General features: G+C 39.7%; 3 protein-coding genes and 1 long non-coding RNA gene across 4 annotated transcripts; all 4 read right to left on the reverse strand.

The window, feature by feature from the left end:
• Positions 1-3,954: 3,954 nt before the first annotated feature.
• Positions 3,955-4,584, reverse strand: LOC126623208 (auxin-induced protein 15A-like). Its single transcript, XM_050292006.1, has one exon. The coding sequence runs from the start codon at positions 4,451-4,453 to the stop codon at positions 4,148-4,150; it is 306 nt and encodes a 101-aa protein (XP_050147963.1). The 5' UTR covers positions 4,454-4,584; the 3' UTR covers positions 3,955-4,147.
• Positions 4,585-6,218: 1,634 nt separating this feature from the next.
• On the reverse strand, positions 6,219-6,937 carry LOC126623207 (auxin-induced protein 15A-like). Its single transcript, XM_050292004.1, has one exon. It carries the CDS (start codon positions 6,792-6,794, stop codon positions 6,489-6,491), a length of 306 nt encoding a protein of 101 aa, XP_050147961.1. The 5' UTR covers positions 6,795-6,937; the 3' UTR covers positions 6,219-6,488.
• A 2,678-nt stretch (positions 6,938-9,615) lies between these two features.
• On the reverse strand, positions 9,616-10,719 carry LOC126623211 (uncharacterized). The gene is made up of 3 exons (XR_007623702.1): positions 10,572-10,719; positions 10,178-10,437; positions 9,616-9,715 (listed from the first exon to the last, which is right to left on the reverse strand). It is a non-coding gene; the product is annotated as an uncharacterized LOC126623211 (long non-coding RNA).
• A 712-nt stretch (positions 10,720-11,431) lies between these two features.
• Positions 11,432-12,127, reverse strand: LOC126623205 (auxin-induced protein 15A-like). The gene has a single exon (XM_050292002.1). The coding sequence runs from the start codon at positions 11,998-12,000 to the stop codon at positions 11,695-11,697; it is 306 nt and encodes a 101-aa protein (XP_050147959.1). The 5' UTR covers positions 12,001-12,127; the 3' UTR covers positions 11,432-11,694.
• Between the last annotated feature and the right edge of the window lie 6,738 nt (positions 12,128-18,865).

Raw genomic sequence — 18,865 nt, forward strand, 5'->3', positions numbered from 1 at the left:
CTCCGACGATGATGTTGTTCTACACGTCCTTAATGGTGTTGGACCTGCCTTCAAAGAAATCGTTGTCGTTGTTCGAGCTAGCGATACCTCCATCTCATTTGAAAATCTGTATGACAAACTCATTGAACATGAAACTTTCCTCCAACGGGATGCACCACCAGCTGCTGTTACTTCTATGACTGCCCTTGTTGCTCAAGCTCCCCGCTCCTTCCAGCGTGACTTCAGGGCCACACAAGCCTCCCAACAACGTCCAACAAATACCACCTACAACTCTAACCGTGCTAACCACCACAACTCCAATCATCGTCGTTCTACTACGGGGTATCGTGGTTTTTGTCAATGGTGTGGTACTCAAGGGCATAGTGCAAAACGTTGCCCTCAACTTTCTTCCGCTCCACCCATGGTCAACCACACCACTATCCGCCCCTCAACATCATCTCCTTGGCTGCTCGACTCGGGTGCCTCTCACCATGTCACTTCTGACTCCAGGAACATCCCGGACTCCACTATCTATGATGGTCCTGATCAGATTGTTATTGGTAATGGAACAGGTTTAAGTATTACACATGTTGGTTCCACATCACTCTCTTCTTCCTCTACCACCCCATTTCACTTAAATGATGTCCTGTGTGTTCCTTCCATTTCCCGTAATATTATTTCCATTGCCAAATTTAATAGACAAAATGCCACCTCTATTGAATTTTTTCCTGATTCCTTTCTTGTCAAGGATCTTAACACGGGAACGGCACTTCTTCGAGGCCCGAATAAGAACGATACATATGAGTGGCCGTGCTTGATGCCTCAAAAACAAGTTATGAGCAGTGTGATGGACTCCTCCAATGTGTGGCACCGTAGGCTTGGTCACCCCAACCATCGAACCTATCTTCAAATACAACGTACCTCCTCCATTCCTATGTCTTCAACTCCTTCTGTTTGCACTTCTTGTCATTGCAATAAGAGCCACAAGCTCCCGTTTGGTCATTCTACGCTTGTTAGTAAGCGTCCCCTTGAACTAATTTATAGTGATGTATGGGGTCCTGCTCCCTATTTATCTACTAATGGTTTTTCATACTATGTTATCTTTGTCGATCATTTCACGAAATATATTTGGTTTTATCCCATGAAACACAAATCCGATGTTTTCTCAATCTTCACAACCTTTAAAGCTTTTGTAGAGAAAACTACTTCCACACCAAAATAATCACCTTCTACTCTGACGGAGGAGGAGAATATGTTAAACTCAAACATTTTCTTTCCACAAATGGCATCACTCACCTCACCACTCCTCCACACACTCCTGAACACAATGGTGTTACTGAACGCCGCCACCGCCATGTTGTCGAAACAGGGTTAACACTTCTCCACCAAGCATCCTTACCCCTAACTTATTGGTCATATGCTTTCAAAACTGCTGTGTATCTTATTAATAGGATGCCCACTCATGTTCTCAATAATATCTCTCCATACAAAGCTCTCTTTGGTGATCTTCCTAACTACATTAAGCTTCGTGTGTTTGGTTGCTTATGTTTCCCTTGGTTAAGACCCTATAATTCCAACAAGCTTCTTCCTCGATCTCGTCCATGTCTCTTTCTTGGTTACTCCTCTACTCAAAGTGCTTATCTATGTCTTGATATCCCTTCCCGTCGTATGTTTGTTTCCCGTCACGTTCGATTTGATGAAAACACTTTTCCTTTTTCTTCTCGTGACTCCGTCATCCCTTCAGTTCCTTCCCCCGACTCCACTGCATGGTCTGCTGTCACTCCAGCCGCCATCTCCATTCCTGCTCACATTGCCGAAGTGCCACCAGTTCCATCACACACCTCTTTTCAGCATGCTGCCACTCATACATCTTCGGAGGTCTCGGAGTTGTGTCTCTCCCCTGCACCATCACCATCTGCGACTGCTCACCCCCCATCCCCACATCATCTCATACCCACATCTATCATTCCTTTACCCCCACCACCACCACCAAATAATTTCAACCATCACCCCATGACCACCAGAGCCAAAAACAATATCTTTAAACCTAAACAACTTTGCACTGCCACCAAACACCCACTTCCTTCTCCCATTGAACCAACATGTGTTTCTCAGGCTATCAAAGATCCTCTTTGGCGTGCAGCAATGTCCGACAAGTTCAATGCGTTAATCCGCAATGGCACATGGGAGCTTGTTCCTCCTCAACCTTCACAGAATCTTATCGGGTGCAAATGGGTCTTCCGCATCAAAAGACATTCTGATGGCAGCATTGATAGGTACAAAGCACGCCTTGTTGCTAAAGGCTTTCACCAACGTCTTGGCGTGGATTTCTTAGACACCTTCAGTCCAGTTGTCAAACCCACCACCATCCGTATTGTTCTTCATTTGGCTCTCACTCATGGTTGGCCTCTTCGTCAATTAGACATGAACAATGCCTTTTTGCATGGATCACTCTGAAGATGTTTACATGGTACAACCCCCCGGGTTCGGTGAATCTACTGTTCCAACACATGTCTGCAAACTTCGCAAAGCTTTATATGGCCTCAAGTAGGCACCTCGATCATGGTACAAGGAGTTGAGCACCTTTTTGCTCAATCAAGGATTTGTCAATGCCATCTCAGATACATCTCTCTTTATTTTTCGTCAGGATAATGATGTGATCTTCCTTCTAGTTTATGTTGATGATCTTGTTCTTACAGGAAATAATACCAGTCTCCTCTTTACGTTCATTCAAGCCTTGGCAAATCATTTTTCTGTCAAAGATTTGGGGAACCTTCATTATTTCCTTGGGGTTGAAGTGATACCCACCGCCACGGGTTTGTTTCTTTCTCAACATAAATACATCCATGATCTTCTCGCTAAAGCTAAAATGGATGGTGCTAAGGATGTGACCACACCAATGGCTACCTCTACTCATTTGATTCTCTCTGATGGCTCTCCTCTCACTGATGCTACTACCTTTCGACAACTTGTTGGAGGTCTCCAATACCTCAGTCTCACCCGCCCTGACATCTCATTTACCGTCAACAAACTCTCACAGTTCATGCATCGACCAACTGAGTCTCATTGGCAGGCCTTGAAACGTCTCCTCCGCTATCTAAAAGGCACTATTTTTCATGGCATTCTCTTCCGCCGCAGTGCCTCATCTCATCTATATGCCTTCTCAGATGCTGACTGGGCTGGTGGTTGTGATGACCGTAAGTCTACCACAGGTTATGTCTTTTTTTATGCTGACTGGGCTGGTGATCGTGATGACCGTAAGTCTACCACAGGTTATGTCATCTATTTAGGTGGCAACTTAATCTCTTGGAGCTCTCGCAAACAACGTTCTGTCGCTCGATCGTCCACGGAAGCAGAATACCGCGCCATAGCCTCTACTACTGCTGAACTAGCTTGGCTTCAATCCCTTCTCCATGAGCTTGGTGTCTCCTCAATGGATAAGCCAACCATTTCTTGCGACAATATTGGGGCAACTTTTTATAGTGTCAATCCTGTTCTTCACTCTCGCATGAAGCACATTGAACTTGATTTTCAGTTTGTTCGTGATCGCGTCAATTGCGGGCTTCTTCAAGTTTCACATGTTTCTACTCAGGATCAGCTTGCAGACGTCCTCACAAAAGCTCTTCCTCGTCCACGCTTCCAATTGTTACGATCCAAGATCGGTGTCTCTGACGGGACCACTATCTTGCGGGGGCGTAAAAGGGAATCTTCTTCTCAACACATTGATTGCTTGTCCACTAGCCTTTCATGAGTACTTCCATTAGACATGTCTTTCATAATTTTGTCTAGTCCACTAATTGTCCATTAGTCTTTCTTTACTATTTCCATTAGTTGTCCGCTCCTTTGGCTCCTATAAAGAGCATCTCTATTGTAAATCATAATATAGAAATACAATATACATTTTATACTCACCTTAATTGAAACTATATCACGGTTAATCACATAGTGGATACATGAACGAACATAAGCAAGAAGTAGATAAGGAATGTTTTTCTATATTGTAAAGAAGCAATGAATATTGCTAAAGTCTACATTTACATGCATAATCCGATCTGGGGTGACAATAATTCTCCCTCCTCAATCGGAAAAAAATGTGTAAATATTCCATTGCACAAAATTGTGACAATCACAGAGACGAGTTCATGTAATCGTTCTCCATTATCCAATCTCACAATGCTTTCAAGCGACAAATAAGATCAAGGAAGGCATCTTGTCTGCAGGGGACTGTTAGACCGCCCATTGGGTGATCAAATCCGAATTCCTCCTCAGCGTCACTCAGCAAGTCTTGAAATGCAGGGTGGTTGAGGAATGATATAGGAACAACGAACCGCTGCTTCTCACTCTCGCCAACATAAACTGGAAAATAACCTTTAGGGACATCTGCTAAATTATATGACGCTCCTTGACTTGAATTTGAAAAAGATCGCTGAAAAAGTTTCTTAGCAGGAATCACAGCTGGAAGACGGAACCCCATGTTGTAAATCTTGGGAGTAAAGACTTGTAATCAAGTTTACAGAGACTTGAAGAAGATCACAAGGAATTTCGGAACGAGGAAACTTATACTGAGAAGTTGTAGACTTACTTTGGTGGTCATAAACCTATGCATTCATATGGTATATATAGTTGAAAAGTCTTGTAAAATATCCTCATGTATTAAGGAAAACATATGGTGAAGACAATCCGGATGGGGTATAGAAGGGAATAATAGCTCATGAGGGATCACATGGTTCTGTCTTCCCATCAATCGCTTCCCGTCACATATTTTTGTTTGTTAGGAGGCAGATATGAAGTCTCAATCACTACCAAGGAGTGTTGGTGATGAATAGGAAGACCAAGCCATGTGAACTTTGATCCAATGCTATATGTCTCTTTAAAATCCCAAATCAATTGCTTCAAGACCACTCACATCAACTACTTGAGATATTGTTCGACAGATCGGTCCTTTTATCTCTTTCTGTTTGGACACGAAATAAAAAGCAAATTAGTTACCAAGTGGTTCAAAAACTTGAATGTTTAATTAGGCAGCTGAAGAAGAAAATGCTTGTCTTCAGTATGTCTCTGATTTTCTAAGCTTATATTTATCCTTGCAAAAGGCTTCAATTGTTTATTTTAGTTTTAATCTGACATCTGATTTTGCTTGAGCTGATTTCTTTTCATTGGGTCCATCCTGGTGGCTTATCACCAATGATTTTAGTCAACAGATGGCTTTTGACACGCCAATTTATCTACAAGTACAATTATACATACATATGATAAGAGTAAGAAGCAAATTAAAAGCACGATTATGCTAATTCCCAACTACTAATCATCTCAAATCTTTCTTTTCTAAAGCTGAGTATTCAATTGAAATTTACATTGTTGGTTTTCTTGTTTTAAGAAATTTTAAGCAACGGGTTTCCGTTTGCCTGGTACTGCTCATGCTAAGAGAAACAAAGTACCTTCGAAGGCCTGGGACGTTCCTAAAGACCTTTTTGAGTCTATGTTGGGGAGGGCCCAAATAAGCTAAGCGATATGTGATTCCCATCTCATACTTGAACCAACCTTTATTCCAAGATTTGATAAGTCGAACTGAAGAAGAATTTGGGTATGATCATCCCATGGGTGCTATCACAATCCCGTGCAGTGAAGATACCTTGATTTCACCTCTTGCTTCAGTGTATAAGAAGAAGGTTACGTAAGCTTCATTTATCGGCTTGTACAAAAGCGAGTTGCCTACTCGGACAAATTTTTGGTTTCAATTTTTGCATCTTCCGACGGAAGAGGCTTTTGATAAATTCATTAGATACAATTTCAAACCCTTGGGAGCTGAGGATACAAGTTCATATTCTCAACTAATTCTTATGAACTTTCCTAATAGATTTCCAAATGAAAGGCTAATGAGGTTGTAAATAAGTTCTTGTATACTCAATTATGCCATTGTTGTCTTTATACCGGTTACACTCACTAGCCTTGCGAGGATACCATTAACACGACCATTAGAAGTGCACGTCATTTATGTGCTCTAAACACCTAAAGCTAAGTACCTTGAGTGGGCTAGACCGAATGGAAGCAGGGTTAGGGGGGAAGGATTTAAGACTTTGCTGGAAACAACGAGCTTTTTATACGTTTTTAACATTTCTAAATGTCATGGGAAATTTTCATGTTCAATCATACACCTCAAGGATTAACAAATTGCAGTCGCAATTAGACATGAAACTATGAGAATCTGTAGAAGAAATTTATCCATTTACAAAATCCTATTCCAGGGGGACAATAATTCTTTATTGTAAAGAAGCCATGAATATTACTACAGTCTCCATTTACATAATCGATTCTTGGGGGACAATATTTCTTTATTGTAAAGAAGCTATGAATATTACTAGAGTCTCCATTTACATAATCGATTCCAGGGGTACAATATTTATTCCTCCTGGATCGAAAAAAAAATGTACAAGATGGGGATATGTCTGGTGTACCAAATTGTAACAATCACACAGTTGATGTAATTGTTCTCCATTATATATCCAGTCTCACAATGCACTCAAGTGGGAAATGAGATCAATGAAGGTATCTTGTCTGCAGGGAATTGTTAAACCGCCCATTTGGTGATCATATCCGAATTCTTCTTCAGCCTCACTTAGCAAGCCTTGAAATGAAGGCTGATTGACGATGGATATAGGAACAACGAACCGCTGCTTCTCACTCTCGCCAACATAAACTGGAAAATAACCTTTTGGGACATCTGCTAAATTATACAAAGCTCCTTGACTTGAATTTGAGAAAGACAGTCGAAGAAGTTTCTTAGCAGGAATTATAGCTGGAAGACGGAACCCCATTGTTGTGAATCTTGAGAGAAGACTGGTAATTGAGTTTATATAAACTGGAAGATCTCAAGGAACTTGTGAAACAAGGAAAATTAAACGTGATGTTGTATACTTAATTTGGTGGTCATTAACCAATGAGTTCATACGGTATATATAGTTGAAGGGACTTGTACAATATCTTCTATTGAAGAAAATATATGGTGAAGGCAATCCGGATGGGGTATAGAAGGGAACAAGAGCTCATGAGGGATCACATGGTTTTGTCTTCCCGTGCTTAAAGGCCCTTTAAGCAAAATATGTGGATCAAATTAACTATTTCTCTTTCCATTATTTATTTTTTATTGTCAGGCAAATATGAAGTCTCAATCCCTACCAAGGAGTCATGGTGTTGAATCGGAAGACACAGGAACTTTGATCAAATGCTGATGTGCCATACCTGTATTAACTCAATTGATTCACGACCACTCACACCAACTTGATAGGATTTTTACCACACATGCAAAAAGGGTTAAAAACACCTAAAATACTTGCAAAAGAAACAAGGTTGTCTACTCTGATAAATATTGGGTTCCAAATGTCGCTACAAAAAAATGGGCCTTTTGAGACGGTCAAAACGCGTCGCGAAAGCATCTAAAAGCGTCGCGATAGCCCTTTTATGACGAACTTGCAACGGCCAATAACGCATCGCAACAAAATGGTGTCGAAAATGTTTGGTCTATTGTACGCGATGCTTTGAGCACGTCGCAAGTACTATTTACTACGGGCTTGTGACGGCTACCTATGCGTCACAAATAAGTGGCCTCGGGTTTAAAAAAAACTTAGGCGTCAAATGGGACCCCACAATGACATTATTTTAACAACTTCACTAAAATTATTTTATGTGAAATTTACTATAGGTTCCAAATTAAAATAAATTATGTAAATTTCTATAAACTACTGTTTGGACCCAATTTTACAATATTGGCCTGGGCAATCAAGACCGTTGAATGAGCAAGATTATGGGCCGTTGGATGACTCCGAACATTAAGAGGCCGTGATTTTACATGCATTCGGCCTGTATATTTAAAGCCGTTGGATGATGGAAACGAAGGAAACTATATTAGATGATTTTAATATGGTGATTTATCTTATGATTACATCTTGAGAGTTAAACAAATGAAGGAGGTTACATTGCAACAAGGACTCTGTGGTCACGTGTTGTGCAACTTGGTTTGTTCGCGGCTTGATCAATGCAGAAAATCAATAATTATCAGGATTTAGGAATACGGGGATATGCATAAGGCAAGGCAGCAGATAAATATGTATGCAGGATGGGATGATTATCATATAAAGTACAAATGGTATATGCCTTTTGATGTTTTGGTTTTGGCCACGTGAATGTGCTTTTTGGGATTATATTCCATCTTATTATGCGTGCATGGCTACACCTGAATCAATGTGGTGGAAATAGAGTTCTAGTTGTACTAGGTGACAGTCTGAGGGCACGAGTTTTTTGGAAGGAAAACATGGGCTTTTTGAATAATGGTGAAGCAAAGTCAGATGATGATGGCATCTAAAAGAGAGGCTTTCGCTTATCTTAAGAAGTCTTTATCTGAAGTTCTAGTTGACGAGTTTGAATTGAAATAAAATTCTACACTAGTGTGAAGCTGCGCCGCAACATTTACTTCTATAAATACAATGTCGCGGGCATCATCCAAGGACTATCTCCAACTCAACACACAAACTGCCTTACGCAAACCCTCGCTCTACGCAAAACCTCTCAACAACCTTAAGATTTTTATTTTCTTTTTCGCCAACACATTTTCAGTTTGGATAAACAACACTATGAAGGCAACCGGCGAACATCTTCAGTTTGGATAAACAGCACTGCCGTCATAGAATCAGCCGACCGTGAAGCACCTTCAGTTTGGATAAACAACATTGCGTCAAGGCCGACTGGTTATCTATCCAAGTCTTGGTCAAGAAGGGTTTTCGAATCCTTATTGGCAGAGGTCATATCACTAGCCTTCTCAATAAAGTGAGGTGTTACCAATCACTGGACTCGGCGTATTGAACGCCAAGTTGTTTTATGATTGAATACTCACAAGTTGGATTTAGAGTTCGGCATTCTGACGGCCGAACCACATTTACGATTAAGACGTACGTCTACTTTGAATACTTGTGTCCATATAGTCTGGTGTCGATTTGGTATGCTTATACTCTTACGAATATAATCACCGTGACCGAATCCAACACCGACGATTTGTGAACTTCGTAGAACTAGTAGCCTTGTCTTCAGGCTCTAGAACCCAAATGCCGAGACGTGTTCCTTTCTCGACCGCAATCGCAAGATTGAGAAGTTAGCAACGCATTCGACGTAGCATCAACATATTTTACTCCTCGGCCGAGCTCGGCTGACATGTTGGCACGCTTGCATACAACCGAATGATGTAATTAGCTCCTTAGTTACTCGGCTTGCGCGCCACGTGGTCAACAACTACATACAAATTGTTATTAATAATGAACTATAAATTAGGTAAATTTTAATACAATGTATTATCATATAGAAGTACCAACAAAAGTATGAAATCAACTGCACTTGTACTTAAAGTTAGTTGAATGGTCGTATCAATTATAGTATTACACACCAACGACATCATGTAGTCTTTATCTAGAACCTGCAACAAGTGACATTTTTGATACAGATTGCAAAGCTCCTGACACATATGAACACACATCGCTAGAAATAGATTGCGAAGCTCCTGACACATATGAACACATAGCGCTAGAAACAGATTGCGAAGCTCCTGAAACATATGAACACACAGCATAAGTAAAATTATACATGTCCAACTTGTAGGGAAGACAAAGTTGACACTCATATCACCTGCTTTGAATATTTCAACTTTCCATGGAATTCATTGTAATCTCCCTCTTTAAGTGCCCTCAAACAACTGAATTTTTACAAGAGGAAACACAACATTTTCCAAGATACTTAAACACTAACATATATTACGATTTCTTCACTTATATGGGACATTCCTATTGCAAATAGTATATCAGATATATCATGAAAACTGGTACTTGTAGAATTAAACTAGCAAGAAAAATGGCTAACCAGAATGTCACATCCCGGCCCGGGCCCCCACCACATTCCGGGCTTGACTCCACCATAGCACGATATTGTCCGCTTTAGGCCCCGACCACGCCCTCACGGTTTTGTTTATGGGAACTCTCACAAGAACTTCCCAGTGGGTCATCCATCATGGGATTGCTCTCGCGCAAACTCGCTTAACTTTGGAGTTCCGATGGAACCCAAAGCCAGTGAGCTCCCATAAGGCCTCGTGCTAGGTAGAGATGGGAATATACAAAGACAGCTTACAGGATCCACTCCTTTGGGCGATGTGGGATCTTACAAGAATGTCAAACATGTCCATTGCATATAAATCCTTGGCAATACAAATCCAGAGCATGTATACAACCAGTTTGTTGCAATGACCCAATCAAACCTTTATACGGTTTCCTCTGCCTCATTGCATTTTCCAATGTGGGTGTGGATAAACGATATGTTGATTGAGTCTCTTCCACTGACAAACTTTTGGAACCAAAATCCATAGAACTCGAGGGCCTTACTCCAGTTTCCCTCATGCTCGAAGGTAATGATTTGAGAGCTCAACTTTCAATACCATCACCACAACACAAGAAAAAGAAAATCCAAATATAAGAATATTCATATGTTTTGAATATAATTTATCGTTGGGACCTTGGACAGTACTATACAGAGCCATGCTCACAAATAATAGTGTTTACCTACACAGGGACATCCTCAAAGCAGAGTGATTAACCAAACTCTCCACCATACCCTGAATGAATTGGAAACCTAGTTGAAATTACACATTTCATCTAACTCTGGGACCAAAAATTGATCATATTTTCACAATGAAGAAAAGAGCATTCTACCCAATTATATCGCTTTTGATAAACTCATGGGCTACAATTTCAAACCGCTTGAGAGCTGAGGATAAAAACGGTCAGCCAAACAGACATAGATTAATTGACATCACCACAAGCATGTAATATGAACTTGAAAAATATCAAACATTTGTACTTGTTACTTGTTCTGCAAAGATAGTTGAGAATGTATTATATATTTTCCTTCTTCCCTTGGTCATTTCACGTTTTTTTTGTTGAACTGACCGTGAAATGTCACTTATCACCCCAGGGAACAACTTAAAATATATACAAGTAACAATCCTTTGATCTCACCAAATGGATACTAGTACTAACTACTAATCCATGTTTAATCCTGCATTACAAGCATCGATGAATCAAGTCAGAGAATTCACCCGTTGCCACTAATTCTTGTATACTGTCCTTATATATGGATTTCCAAATGAAGGGCTAACGAGGTTGTAAATGAGTTCTTGTATACTCAGTTCAGCCATTATTGTCTTTAAACCTGCTAATGGGCTAGACCCGATGGTTAGGGGAAAGGATTTAGGACTGCGCTCGAAACAATGCTTTTTATAAGACTTTTTTACATTTCTATATGTCATAGGAAATTCCCATGTTCAATCAAATTAAAGTCGCAATTAGATATGAAGGAGATTACTCCTGCTCAAAGTTTTGAATACTATCTAGCACATTAGTATACTAATAGCTATTGAAAGTGATCCAAATGGAAACTCAATTATGAGAATCTGTAGAAGATATTAATCCATTTACATAATCCGATTCCAGGGGGACAATAATTCTTTATTGTAAAGAACATGTGAATATTGCTACAGTCTACATTTACATAATCTGATCCCAAGGGGACAATAATTCTTCCTCCTGGGTCGAAAGAAAATGTACAAGATGTGGAACTTTTCCAATGTACAAAATTGTGACAATCACAGAGTTCATGTAATTGTTCTCCATTATGCATCCAGTCTCACAAAGCACTCAAGCGGGAAATGAGATCAAGGAATGTATCTTGTCTGCAGGGAATCGTTACACCGCCCATTGGGTGATCATATCCGAATTCTTCTTCAGCCTCACTTAGCAAGTCTTGAAATGAAGGCTGGTTGAGGATGGATATAGGAACAACAAACCGCTGCTTCTCACTCTTGCCAACATAAACTGGAAAATAACCTTTTGGGACGTCTGCTAAATTATACGAAACTTGTTGACTTGAATTTGAAAAAGACCGTCGAAGAAGTTTCTTAGCAGGAATTACAGATGGAAGACGGAACCCCATTATTATCTTGAGAGGAAAGACTGGTAATCGAGTTTACAAAAACTTGAAGAAGATGTCAATGAACTTGTGAAACAAGGAAAATTAGACTTGAGCTGTTGTAGACTTAATTTGGTGGTCATTAACCAATGAGTTCATAGGTATATATAGTTGAAGAGTTTTGTACAATATCCTCTATTGATGAAAATATGTGGTGAAGACAATCCGGATGGGGTATAGAAGGGAACAGGAGCTCATGAGGGATCACATGGTTTTGTCTTCCCACGCTTAAAGGCCCTTTAAGCAAATCTGTGGATCAAATTAACTATTTCTCTATCCAACATTTATTTTGGATTGGTAGGCAAATATGAAGTCTCAATCCCTACCAAGGAGTCATGGTGATGAATCGGAAGACAGAGGCATGTGAACTTTGATCAAATGCTAATGTCACTTACAAATCCCAACTCAATTGATTCACGACCACTCACACCAACTACTTGAGATATTGTCTGACACATAGATCCTTTTTTTGTGTTTGGACATGAAAAACAAGAAGCAAATTAGTTAGCAAGTGGCTTCGAAAACTTGTATGTTTAATTAGCCACCTGCAGAAGAAAATGCCTTGTTTTCTTTTAGGCTTATATTCATCCTTCCAAAAGGAATACTATCTGATAGCCTAGGTATTTATATTGACAAGTCCATGTGATTTTGCTTGAGCTGATGTCTCTTCATTGGGTCCATCCTGGTGGCTTATCCCCAATCATTTTTATTTTTTAATTTTTTTTTTTTTTTATAACAAATGGCTTTTGAGATGCCCATACAAACAGTTATGAATTATACATACATATGATAACAGTCGGGAGCAAATTGGAAGCAACACAATTCATCTAATTCACAACTCCCAATCTTTTGACACATTTCTTTTCCACAAGCTTAGTCAATTGAAATTTCTATTGTTGGTTTTCTCATTAAGAAATTTTGAACAATGGGTTTGCGGTTGCCTGGTATTGTTCATGCTAAGAAAACACAAGTTCCTTTAAAGGCCTTGGATGTTCCTAAAGGCTGCTGCTTTGCAGTCAATGTAATGAAACGGTATGTGATTCCCATATCATACTTGAGCCTGATAAGCCTAGTTCAGAGAATCCTACAAACCCTAAAGATCAGTCCACGTCAGCACCACCAATTCAAACAAACTCTTCCCGCTGCAATCTGCAACAGAAAAGATTGGTTCCATCTCAAATACCCTCAGTGTTATCGTAACAACACAGTCCATCATCCACACAACTCTTTCAAATACTTTTGTATCTGATTCAAATATTTGTATTTATCTTTCAAGTGTGACAACCTCATCATTTGTAATTCAATATAAAGAAATGAATGAACACTCACTTTATATTGAGCTGAGCTTATACAACTCATCAACCTGCTATAACTTAGTTTTCAAATCACCTTTATGGTATCTCAGAGCTGTCAATCTAACGACCAAAAGCTTCAATTTTTTTCCCATGGCGTCCAGTTCCAATTCCTCAAACCCCATCGCTATCCCCTCTCTTCCCAATGCTTCCAACTTTCTGACTATAAAGTTGGACCGTACTAACTATCCACTGTGGCATGCCCAGATGTTGCCCTTGCTTCGAAGCAGGAATCTGGTGTCATTCGTAGATGGAACCAACAAATGTCCTCTTGCCTTCTTAAAGGATGATGAAGGCAAAATCATTGATGAAGTCAATCCTAAATTTGATGCATGGATTCAGCAAGATGCTATGGTCCTTTCATGGATCAACAGTTTGGTTCATCCCACAGTTCTTGCCTATCTCATTGGTAAGACGAGTTCTTATTTTGCATAGACTGGTTTACGTGAACGATATGCTTCTCAATCTACTAGCCATCTCCTCCAATTGCATAGTGAGCTTATGAATACCCATCATGGTGACTCCTCTATTACTGAGTTTCATGATCGTAATAATTGTCTTGTTGACACTTCTCTCCCTCTCTGGTTCTCCTATCTCTGATTCTGATCTCATTGCCATTATTTTAAATAATGTTGGGCCTACTTATGAGAGTATTGTTGCTTCTGCACAAGCACGAGATGAAGCCATCACTTACAGTGCCTTGGAGGCTCTTCTTCTCGGTGCAGAAAGACGTCAAAAGCTTCATACAATGTTCGAAAATGAGCCCACTGCCCTTGTTGCTGGACGAGGACGTTTAGGACCTTACCATGGTCGTGGTGCTCCTAATGGTGGTCGTGGTCACTTCAATGGTGGTCGTGGTCAGTTTGTTCCTCGTCCTCAAGGCTAAGGACAATATGCTTCTCAACCCCGACCCGCTTATGATGGTGTTCTCAGTGCTCATCCTTCTCCACCCTAAAATGGCGGTCGCATCCAGTGCCAAATATGTCATCATCACGGACATTCTGCAATTGATTGTTTCAATCGACTGAACATGGCCTATGAAGGATGTGTCCCTACTCCACGTCTCCAAGCTTATGCTGCTGCTGCACCTCTTTAGGCATCTGCCTCTCCATCTGGCATTCAAAACTGGCTCTTTGATTCTGGAGCAAATGCACGTATCACCAATGATTTGAATCAGGTTTCGAATCCTCGTCCTTACACTGGTACCGACAATGTTAATGGCGTGGTTGATGGGTCAGGTTTGCAGATTTCTCATGTTGGCATTTCTTTTATTCACACACCAAATCACTCCTTTACTCTCCCCAACACCCTTCACATTGTCCTAATGCTTCTACTAATGTTATTTCCATAAATCAATTTACCAAAGACAACCATTGTTCACTAACCTTATATCCCAATTCTTACCGTGTCCAGGACCTTCAAATGGGGAAGATGCTTTTACAAGGCCAGAGTAGAAATGGTTTTTATCCATTTTCAAGTTCTTATGTGGTCAACAATGGAGTCTCTGCATTTGTTGGTGTTAGAGTGTCGGATGCCATTTGGCATTCTAGGCTAGGCCACCCCACATTTTCTGTTTCACGTAGTTTAGTTTCCCAAAATAAATTACCATTAATTGGTAATGCAACCTACGACTTTTGTTCATCATGTCCCTTGGGTAAAAGCCATAAGTTGCCATTCAATTAGTCTACCTCAATGTCATCTTTTCCCTTGGAATTAATACATTCAGATGCATGAATTTCTCATTCTTATTCAATTAATGGTTACAAGTTTTATGTTGTTTTTGTGGATGATTTCTCTTGATAGGCATGGACTGGGAGTTGAATACCCCTAAATCACAAAGCAGGCTGCGTAACCAGATTAACTCATAGGCAGTGGAAGCCATCGATCTATACTCAGCCTCAACACTTGATCTGGTAGCTACTACTTGTTTTTTTCTTTTCCATGTGACTAAGTTTCCTCCCACAAAAATGCAATATCTAGTTGTTGATTTTTGATATACTGAATTTCCAGCTCAGTCAACATCACAATATCCCATTATTTGAGTGCATCCATTGTTCTTCATGACTATACTACACCTACCGATCCTTTCAAGTATTGCAAGATTCTTTTACTAGTATTGAAATGCTTAAGAGTGGGTGAGTGCATGCATTGACTAGCAATACTAACAGAATATGAGATGTTAGGCCGGGTTATAGTGAGGTATATCAAATTGCCAACAAGTCTTTGATAGGAACCAACGTTGAGAAGTGATTCACCTTCTAAGCTGAATTTGAGTTTGCTATCAAGATGTGTCTTGGCTAGTTTGACATCACTCATATTGGCTTCCATGAGGAGATCGAGCACATACTTTCATTGGTTTAGAAATAGGCCTTTATGAGAAGATGCTATTTCTATACCTAAAAAGTACTTCAACAACACTAGATCTTTGATGCCAAACTGTTGCTCTAGGGCTTGTTTGAGATTGGCAATTTCTTCATCACTATCACCCGTGATAATTAAGTCATCAACATAGATTAGAACCACTAATTTCCTAGCAATTCCTGAACATACAAACATTGAAGAATATGCATTGCTTCTGTGAAAACCAGCACTGATGAGAACTGAGCTGAGTTTGGCATACCAAGCTTAAGAAGATTGTTTAAGTCCATAGATAGCTTTATGCAACCTGCACACTATCTGTGAATCACAACTTTGAGGATAACTAGGAGGCAATTTCATATAGACTTCTTCTTCGAGATCCCCATGTAAGAATGCATTTTTAACATCCATTTGATACATTGACCATCCCTTATTCACAGCAACTGAGAGAAGTACCCTTATAGAGTTTATCTTTGCAACATGAGCAAAGGTTTCCTTGTAGTCCACATCTAGGGTTTGTGTGAATCTACGAGCTACCAATCTTGCTTTATGTCTTTCAATTGATCCATCTGAATTAAACTTGATCTTATATATACACCTTAATCCCACATCCTTATTCCCTTTTGGTAACTTTACAAGCTCTAAGTGTTGTGTTGATCGATAGCATGTAACTCATCATGCATAGCTTTCCTCCACACTTCAGATTCACAAGCATCATGAAAATTTTGAGGTTTTGTGAGATCAGAAACCTTCTTGAGAAATGCACTGTGAGCAGGTGCAAGCTTGTGATAAGAGACATAATTGGAGGTTGGATGTCGTGGCTTGTAAGTCTCACAGTCAAGTAATCTTGCAGGCAGTTGTCTCTCTCTTGCAGGGTTGCATCGAGGTGCAATAGGTGTTGAATCATATTCCATTGCTTATGAAGTCACACGTTGCAAGTTTTCACACTCTTGATCAGTTGTATTGCTATGAGACTAGCCTTCATGAATTTATTCACTCGAAGAGAGGGTTTCTTGAGCAGGTGTGTTGACATTTGAAATTGGAACCTCAGTGATCATGACATCTGTTTTTGGTAAGGGAAACAGATCCAAGTAGTTCTCCCCCTGAGTGGTAACTTCAAGAGTCTTATTGAAAAAAAAAAAAAGGATTAGTTTCATGAAACCTAACATCTTTAGATACAAGTTTCCTAAGTTGAGGGTTATAACATTTGTATCCTTTTTGAGTTGAAGAATACCCAAGAAAGATGTACATTGCTGCCCGAGGATCTAGTTTATCTTGATATAGAGATTGAATGTGCACAAAACATATGCATCCAAAAACTTTAAGGTGTGAGAGATCCACTTTTCTTCCTTTTATTATCTCCATTGGAGACTTGAACTTTAACACTCTACTAGGTAATCTGTTCATCAAATAGGCAGCTGCCATAACACCATGTGACCATAATTTTTTAGGCATATTCATCTGCAACATCAGTGCCCTAGTTTTCTCCAATAAGTCACAATTTTTTGTCTCAGAAATGCCATTTTGCTATGGAGTTCCCACACAACTAGTTTGATGCATTATGTCATTATTGCTCAAGTATTGTGTCATGATTTGAGACATGTATTATGAGCCATTATCAGACCTTAGAGTTTGAATGTTTGAAGAGAAATGATTTTTGACAAGATTATGGAAATCTTTAAACATATCCAATACTTGATTTTTTGATTTCAAAAGATACAACCATGTGGCCCTTCAATAATCATCAACAAAGGTTACAAAATACTTGTAACCATCAAAAGATTCACTAATTGGTCCCCATATATTTGAGTGTACAAGCTCAAAAATCTTGCTAGCCCTAGAAACTGACTCTCCCAAAGGTAATCTAGTAGCTTTGAACATATGGCAGGTTTCACACTCAATTGCTTCTTTGCTTGACTTGGGAAACAAGGTTGACAAAATAGGTTGGGAAGGATGAGCTAGGCGTTGATGCCACAAAAGGTTGTCTTGGTTTGGAACTAACTTGACTTGAAAGGCACTTGGACTATTTTTTGAGATGTAATATAAGCCATCTAGGAAAAAAAAACCCTCACCAATCATCTTCTTGGGGATACAATCTTGAAAAATTACACTTTGTGTTGAAAAATGACCAAACAATTCAAAGTATTTGTGATTTTTCCCGCAGATAGAAGCTGAAAAGGAAATGAAGGAACATACAACACCATAGACTCAATTTTATCTGAAATCAGGTGAACTTTTCCCTTTCGTACAACCTTGGCCCCTTCACCATTTGCAACTGACACATGTGATGGTTTATGTAATTTTTCAAACTCTTTTAGTTTTGAAACTTTGTTAGTCATGTGGTCTGTGGCTCTAGAATCAACAATCCAAAAATCATGCAACAAATTGACATTTAGAGTAGTTTTGAAAGCATTCAAAATAACTTGAAGGTATTTCTTTGGCATGTGATCAGCATTGGCCAGAAATCCAGCAAACTTGCCCAACAAGGCCGTGGTATTTCCATCTTCATGATCAACAACTTAATCAGCTTATTCTTTTTTTGTTTCCTTGTGTAGGAAGGTAGCAAACTTGTTTATAAGGTCTGTAGGATTGGCTATGAATTGCTTGTAAGGATCATGACCGTTGATAGATGAAGATGAAGCCATGTTGGCTCAGTGGGAAAATTACTGAGGTTGAGGTCATCTTGGTGCACATTTGTCGTTCAAGAAGTCTGGTTTCAACTCTAGATGCAAGATCCAACACGTCTCTTTTACGTGACCATTGTAGTGGCAATGTTGACACTTCAAGTTAGGGTTTTTACCTCTGTATCTCTTCTCAGTTGTCATGTAGGCTCGAGCTTCAGTAACATTTGCTTTTGTTCCAGCATTCATAACCTTTTTTCTCACTTCCTCTCGTTGAATGGTAGCACAAATGCTTGTGAAGGTTGGTAGCTCAAGATTCATGAGAATGTGACATCTTAGATCCTCATAATCTGCACTCAAGCTGGATAATAGTTGGAAGATTTTATCCTCCTCAGCCTTTTTTAAGAGAATTGTGGAATCGGTAGTATATGGCCGGTAGATATCCAGTTCATTCCACATACTTTTCAGATATCCAAGATGCAGAATAAAGCTCTTAGC

Source organism: Malus sylvestris, chromosome 5, assembly GCF_916048215.2.
Source record: "Malus sylvestris chromosome 5, drMalSylv7.2, whole genome shotgun sequence".
Lineage (NCBI taxonomy): Eukaryota > Viridiplantae > Streptophyta > Magnoliopsida > Rosales > Rosaceae > Malus > Malus sylvestris.